This window comes from Penaeus vannamei, chromosome 34 (genome assembly GCF_042767895.1).
Source record: "Penaeus vannamei isolate JL-2024 chromosome 34, ASM4276789v1, whole genome shotgun sequence".
NCBI lineage: Eukaryota > Metazoa > Arthropoda > Malacostraca > Decapoda > Penaeidae > Penaeus > Penaeus vannamei.
In genome coordinates this window covers 5,253,644-5,261,809 of record NC_091582.1, presented here as the reverse complement: position 1 = coordinate 5,261,809, position 8,166 = coordinate 5,253,644, and the positions used below count along the sequence as shown (strand labels likewise).

The 8,166-nt window shown below is 36.6% G+C and overlaps 1 protein-coding gene across 1 annotated transcript in view; it reads right to left on the bottom strand.

Moving 5' to 3' along the window:
• Nucleotides 1-2,022: 2,022 nt before the first annotated feature.
• LOC113808880 (very long chain fatty acid elongase 7) overlaps nt 2,023-8,166 on the bottom strand; it is a gene marked incomplete at its 5' end in the record, with an annotated part of 47,696 nt that continues 41,552 nt past the window's right edge. The window contains 5 exon segments of the mRNA XM_070113641.1: nt 2,023-5,628; nt 5,953-6,081; nt 6,709-6,881; nt 7,114-7,219; nt 7,438-7,494. Of these exon segments, the coding sequence (XP_069969742.1) occupies nt 5,302-5,628; nt 5,953-6,081; nt 6,709-6,881; nt 7,114-7,219; nt 7,438-7,494 (792 nt within the window).

Below are 8,166 nucleotides of genomic sequence, written 5' to 3'. Positions count from 1 at the left end.
TAGAGGGAAGAGATACTGGGGAGATGCAGAGACATCTTGAAGATGGGAGGGGAGCAGAGCGAAGGACAGTTTTGGAATAAGTAGGGAGAGAACTTTGTTGGCGTGCTTCCTGTCTGACCTCACGTAGAGAACTGAATCTGAGAACGCCACCACTATAAATTTCATGTGGGAGTTTATGTCTATGGAAGCTAATCTTAGCAACATTGGTGTAGGACTTACACTGGCCCCTGGGAGGAATAGTGTAACACTATACTGCCGCTGCATTATAGTCAACAATGCATACAAGTAGATAATTTCCACAGTCTGACCAGTTCTTGTCGTAGATAGGATAAGCAGTCGGGGAGACGGAAACGGTTCCAGTAAAAGTATTAAGAGAGGAGTGAGGTTCTGCAGGAATAGGTTTGCCAGTGAGATGTCGGGATAGATAGTGTACTAGCTTGGAACTCGGATGCAACTGTGACGAGGCGTGTATGATCAGGACTGCGAAAGGAAACGTTGACTACTTGTTTTTGGAGACATTGTTGGGAGAAAAAGCTATTGTCCAAGTAAGGGGATGTAGGGGGAATCACAAATTGATCCCACTTCGCTGGATCATAGAGTACTCAAGAGGTTTGCAGAGGTGAAAGTAGTAGAAAGACGATGATGGGTGGAAGATGGGGTGGTGTGGAGCGAGGTTGTACTGTGAGGAGGAGGGCAATAAGGATGAAGAGTAGTAATGAGAAGAGAGGGGGTATCCAGTGAAAATACTGTGCAGTAGCAGATGGAGTGGAGAATGTTGGGAGAGAGGAAGGGTGTATTATGAGGGTTTTGTAATGACCTGGTTGGATGATTCGGAATGGAGAGAGTTGATAATAAACATCGAAGAGGGGTTTTTAGTATCTGTGGTCGTGATCAAAGGAGGGTAGGGGCTGAAAAAACAAAAAAAATATATATACATATTAGAGAGGATAGTTTATGAAGGGCCAAACCTTAATGCCCCTGGTAAGTTTAAAAATGTTCATCATTGGCCATGGTGACCCTGAAATAAGTGGGGAAAGGAAACGGTCTATCATTTAGGATCCCAATATCGGGTAAGGGCCCATGGCTCCGGGCTGCCATTCGTATCTGACACAAAGCCAGCCTTTCATTCTTTCAGCATGGCTCTCACACCTTAGGAAGTGGACAGAACAAGGGAGTGAAGAGAAGGAAAAGGAAAGGGGAAGAGACCATGGAAATTGGTTGAGGCGAGGGCCAATGTCCAAGGCAGGTGTGATCCCCACATTGGGCCTGTTTTGTCTCCTACCCCCCCCCCCCAAACCACCACCAAGGGATTAAGGGGGGCATTAAAAGCAGAATGCAAACACACGAGAAAGATCATTCTTTGGAGATAACAAGAGCAAATTTGGAGACCCTCTTTAGAGTTATCAGCACAATCAATATTTTGCTTTTTAAATTACAGCATATTCTTATCTAATAAAAAATTGCTTAGCAATATCTTTTTGTATAAAGCAAGGCCATTTTCATCTTCACTGGAAACAGCATATAAAAAGATTCTTCACCTCAAAATTGTAAGTATATCTTCACTTCTTATTCTATGTATTCATTTGCTTTTTATGCTTCTTTGGCTATAGCTATAAAATAAATGCAGTATGCCAAAACTGCTCCTGGCTACTCCATTAGTTAAAAAGTTAATATCTTGAGACTTTAGGTAATCAAAGTATGCCAAAAGTATTGTGGTTGTTTTGAATTATACCTTGCTCACTGTACTAGCCTTTACTTTATAAATCTGAAGATATTTAAAATGGTCAACTTTATGTTGGAAGGATAGGGAATAATTTGATAAAATATAGTCAATGAGTGTAGAAGCAAAAATTACTAAATAGATCTTAAAGTTCAGAATTCTCATAATGAACATTTTTCTTTTTCTGCAATGATATAAATATACAATCATTTATTATCTGCAAAGTAATAAACATTTATTTTTCAAGACATTTAAGAATTACGAGTCATCATTAAATCCCTTGAGGTTGAAAGAAAACACAGTTTTACAAAAAATGAATATGTTTTACATATACAAATTCTCATTGCAAAACATTCACATCTGCACTTAACAACACATATGCCTGTCAGTTAGCGAAGTTTAAGGAAGCCTAAAATAGTCTAAGTAAAGCAACGGAATTGGCAACTGAACTTCAGAAACTCCAGGCTCTTAATTCCTCCTCCAACCAACTGTAATGACGAGACAAACTTTGGTCTTCTTGCACCTTGAGTGAACTGCTTGATTCCCCTTACATGCAAATCACACACACACATACACATGAACGCATACAAAATGGCAGCAACAGAATGTACAGAATTGGAATAACAGAACAGAAATAGAAAGAAAGGGCTGTAAATCATCAAAGAAAAAAAGAAAAAACAAATTACAGGAAAAAAAAAAAAGAGCTGAAAACATTATAATCACAGACAACAAGAGAATTTCTGCAGCACGCTGATTCAGACAAGAATTTTAATGGAAAATAATTGTGGAATTCTCAAGGCCTTTAGATTGGTCTGCAACAACCATTTTACTTGGAATTTAGTGCTACAACCTCAATGTTTTCTGGGTCAAAGGATTAATTCTGAGCCAACATGCTTTTTTTTAAGGATTTTTTTTTATTATTATTTTTTTTTTTTTAATATTTTAAGATTTTTTTACCTTTCAGTGTCCTGAAATAAATAGTGAAGTCTCAAGAGATATATTTTTCGAAAACAAAAACTGGAACAAAAATAACATTCACCTAATTCCACACGCTGACTCACAAGGAACGAGTCCTCCTTGATATATGCATTGAAAGGGCAAGAACAGCACAGTCAGGCAAGAAGGCGGAGCATGTGTTCTTATGCACAGAGGCCCAAAACAAATTATCTAATAAACTCTAACAACATCAACTTCTTGAAAACGGCAGTTGTTCTTTGATTTTTAAAAATTATTTTAAAAAATAGAATAAAGGAAAAATAAAAAGTAAATATCATGAAATACCAATCTCGATTTACGGTTCCATGCTGACCTGAAAGTTTTCCAAAACAAAAAAATGTATTAAAAGGCTTGAAAAGAACAGATCCTGACTTGCTTCTGCCTTGCTCACTGGGTAAGAATGTTAGCTTCCTTTGATGTGATGTGATTTGTTAACATGACATTTATTACTATTTGGAGAATTTGTCACCTCTCTCAAGTCAAGAGACAAAAGTTCCTGAATACAAGCAGGTCAGCTTGGGTCTCTGGCCTTGATGAGAATACCTATGAACAAACATCAAATTGTGTGCCACTACATAAAATTTACAACTGCAATAACCCACATCACCTCTATTAATAGGGGCCTCTTTAAATGTTCTCAAAAAGAGAGAGAAAAAAACGTCTCTACATAAAATGTTCCTAGTACTAATTTAGAAAGACGAAATAAAGGTAAAAGTAAAACTTAGGCAGTGCTCATTTCCAAATTCTACTCCTCTGCTGATACAGGTCAAGGCCCTTCTTTAATTGCTCTAAGGCACACAATTCACACTATTATCTGCTATGCTGAACAATGATATCCTGGTTCCTCATCTTAAGTCTTGCCTAATCTGTATGATTACATTCAGACAATACTATTTGTTTCTTCATACACTGTGTACCCTTGAAAATTTCAAACTTTTACTTTTACTACTGTAATATTTGATGTAGAAAATTGTATGATTTAGCAAAAAGAAAGAGAAAATAAAAATTAAAAGAAAAAAAAAGCCCAAAGATTTACAGCAGTGATTGTTATCGAAGTCAATTGCCATTATCAAATTTCCAAAGGTATTCATGGGATTAACTTTTCATCACTGAAGACAATCAAGTGTCCATTATCTTCAAGAGAAAAAGTTCAATATATAGAGCAGTTGCTGTTATTTTGACCTCATGGCAAAGCTCACAAAGTCAACATATGATGAAACAAGTGAATGGACAAGAGCTTAAAATTCACCTTCATGTTGGATTCACTGCTATTATCACATTTCTCCTGGACTTCATGTCCATACAGTGTACAAAAATAAGTTGCACAATTAACACACTACCTCCTTACCCATTTCCTAAATTAATATGGCAGGGATTGCTATGGTTGTTGGAGAGGTCAAGTATATGACCTTCAATAAACAATGAAAAAGGCACCAATAGAGAGTGATGGACATTAGAATCAATGCCTACAGTTGTGCTCTGTCCAGTTCACTCCAATCTGTAGTGCATCAACAATTAGGGGTATGCTGTACTGATATGAGTAACTGATTGTAAATTTTTAAAAATTAGTCACAATCTATTTTCAACATTAGTTTTATTTTCTTTACAAGATAATTTTCCTTATCTAACAAAACAACAGCAAGACAACTAGTTTACACAATATATGCTTTGGATCATTTTGCCTGACCATTTTTAATGTTACAGAACATGTGAAGAGTGAAGTTTCTTCCAATTAACAAAAATCATCCGAGTCCACAAAATGAAAAGTTTTGTTTGCCATTTTATGTAATACATAGAGAGACTTCACACATCTACAGCAGAGTTTCAAGACACAAGTTTGATGTGAACTTAAAAAAATCCAGCTTAGTAACATTATTCTTAAATCCTTATAGCCTATATAGAATTTTGTTTACTCCCATTTCAAGAGGCAATTTTCTACTTCATTAGTATCAACTTATTTGGTTTTAGATAACTTTTTGACACCACCAAATTCTCTGAAGCACCTTAAAGTTTCACTGGGGAGGTTAATCCCAAATTTTGCATATGATTTTCTTGGGCTATCATTTCACCTCTATGCAACATTCAGTTAGCCTCTTCAGACATCTCCATGCTTAAATGCTTACCAAAGTCTTGAAAGACATTTCAAAATAAATATCTTATCAGAATGAATGTTGATAAAACTGTTAACTAGAAAAAACACAGGTTCTATCAAGTAAATGTTATTGCTTTGAGCATCTTAATGAGAGAAAAAAAGAACAAAATATACAAAATAAAAAATTTAACACTAAAATACAAAATTTAAACCGAACTGGAAAACAAGGACTTACACACTGGCAATCATCTGGCTATTCAACTGTGACATTTATATTGTCTTTTGGACTTGGAATTGCTATTTGTGCATGAGGCTCCCCAAAGCACAGGAGCAGGGGAAGAAGGGGGCTGGGGGAGGGGAAAAGCCAAGGCAACCGCATTGCTGTTATTTGGCCCTGTGCCAAGTGATTGCGACAATGAATGGGTTCATTCAATAGTAAAGATGCTGCTTCTGGGGCTGGCCTTCAGGTGTGAGGTAGTGGGTGGGGCTTGGCTCATTCTAGCAGCGCTTCAGGGTTCATGCACACCAACCGACGTGCTCTTGTCTGGAAGGAGGTGGAGTCTTCGCCCTTGGCCACATGCCCATTGGCAAAGCCGTTGGCGTGTCCATTGGCATGTCCATTGGCATGTCCATTAGCATGGCCATTAGCATGGCCATTGGCATGTCCATTGGCATGTCCATTAGCATGTCCATTGGCATGGCCATTGGATTTGCCATTAGCCATGACTTTCGTGTATCCATTAACGTGGCCATTTGAGAAGCCATTACTGAGGTAGCCATTGGTGTATCCGTTGAGTCGTGTCTTTCCATTGGCAAGGGCCTGGGGACAGAGAGAGCATGAAAACACAGGCACACCTACCATAAAGAGAGAGCAATGAAATCCTGTGGAGAAGAAGGAAGGAAGGGAAGGAGAGGGAGAGGGAAAGGACCAGAGAAGACAAGATAGAGATAGAGAAATTATACTTAATGATCATTATTGGTAGTGGTGTAATAGAAAAACATAAGCCTACAGCATCAAATAAAATACAGACAAAATACTCAAACACAATTAACTATTCCTTAAAAAAGAAATGCAAATTAACCTTAAAAGTTGGTTTTGATCAACTTTAGGGAGACAGGTTTACACCACTGGTCATGTCCTTACCTTTACACTCTGCTGTCCTTTAAAGTAAGCCTTAACGTAGAAATCCGAGAAAAGGAAGAAGAACATGACAGCATGGCCTCCAATCCACCAGATGAAGACGCGGGGGTATTTGCACTCGGTGAAGCAAAGCTGGAAATATTGTGGAACTGATCAGTAGTGTAATTATATAAATGGCAGTTTTCCCTCAGCTCATGGTATGCTAATATTTCTAGAAAGCCGCATTATCAATTTGTCTTCAGCAGATTGCTGGCTACATCTTAACTGATGATGCAAATCACTACTAATGAAATCTAAACTTTCAACTTTCAAATAAAATAAAATTGCATGTACATGTGCATAACAATAATTGACAAAAACTAAAATATTAATAAAAAATAAACACAAACAGATAATCCAATAAATATTAAGTGAATAAAGAAATGCAATAAAGGGAAAAATAGCACATATTAAAAAAACAAATACCAAGAATCAGATACATAGGGAAGCCCTTCAGGCAACCCTGCATCAAAGTGATCATAGTAGGAAACAGGCAACAGAAGAGAAATTAAACACATTAACTAGGCTTTCCTTTCCTGGTAGTAGATTTTGTTCTCTGGTGCCTGGAAGCCAAAAATCCCAATGAACTAGCCAAAAGCTCCTAACACAGATCATTACCTATAAAGTACTGTAACAAGTAAAATAACTAAATAACAAGTAAAATAACTAAATGAAAAGCGACGTTCTAATAACCACCTTCCTGCCATGCACTAGGCCTACCTGGAAAGCGTGGGTGAAGATCATGATGAACTGAATCATCTGGAAGTTTGTCAGGTATTTCTTCCACCAGATGAATCTTCTGTAGCGAGGTCCCATAGCAGCCAGCATGTAGTAGGTATACATGACAATGTGGACAAAGGTGTTGATCAGACCGAAGAAAGTGCTGTGGCCACCTGCAGGCATCAGAAATTGACTTAATAATATGAACAAATAAAAGTAAACCTGTTAACCCAAGGTACATGTACTGTTGGCAGTGGTTTTCTTACATGAATTGGTTTCCACTCCTTGCTCACCATCATTTCCAGAACCATCTATGTGTAAACACAATTAACAGAAAAAACAAAACTAACACAATTCACACATCCACTCAATGGCCAAAATTTTGATGACTTTCTTTCACCTTACCTGGAGTAAACTTGACGCCAAACCATACACTCATGGGCATGCAGCCATGGTGAATTACGTGAAGGGTTGACACATGTTCAAACTTCTTATGAAGGACGAAGAAAAACTGCAGAAAAAATGTACAGGTCAGGATTCCTTAGGATATATTTTCTGCCTTGCATGTATTATAATGATATCTCATCTATGAAATTTTTTTACTAATCAGAGATTTTCAAAATATTAAATCAATAGAAAAGAAAATCAAATTAAAGACAACAAATGGCATCACTTTCTCCAAAATATCTGTATTTTCTTACCAAAGTATTGGGCGGAAAATATACCTACCGTGTCAAAGAACTCGGTGAACTTTGAGAAGTAATACCACCACGATGCATGAGCCATCTAAAAGGTTAGACTGAATTAATACTCAATTTCTCTTTAATGTTTACACTCTATATTTCACATGATATATCATTATCTTCAATCTATTCATTTCAATCTATACAAATGGTCAAAATAAAATTGAAATCTTTATCATTAAAATTTAAAAGCTGGCAATACTTAAAAAGAAAGCCTCTTCCTTCATATATTTCCAGTGAGCTTGGAGTTTCTTAATAATACGAATTTCCAAAAAGCTGATCTAACACTTCAAAAGCAAGTTAAAAGAATGTAATTACCTATTTACAAAATGCTTTACCTATTTACAAGAAAGACATGGAACTTACCTTTATTGGCAGGTTAGATCTCAAATTAGTATTAAAGAAAAAGGCAGTCATGAGTAAAGGAATACTTGTTATATGAATGACAATTCTGGATCTTAATGCTGAAAATCCCTTCTTTGAATCTATAATATTCCTTTGTTCTCATGACTTACCCTTTCCTGTAATGTATGGTATGTATATCAACATTACATGTAAATATACAACATACAGATGTATTTCTGTATATATACAATGTACTCGTATGTGCTTGATTGTAAATTTGTGTAAAAAAAAAAACTATTTTGTCATTGGTAGTTGTCAAGATCTATACATGCATAGTCATAAGCCTTCACTACACTGCAAGCTTTACTCA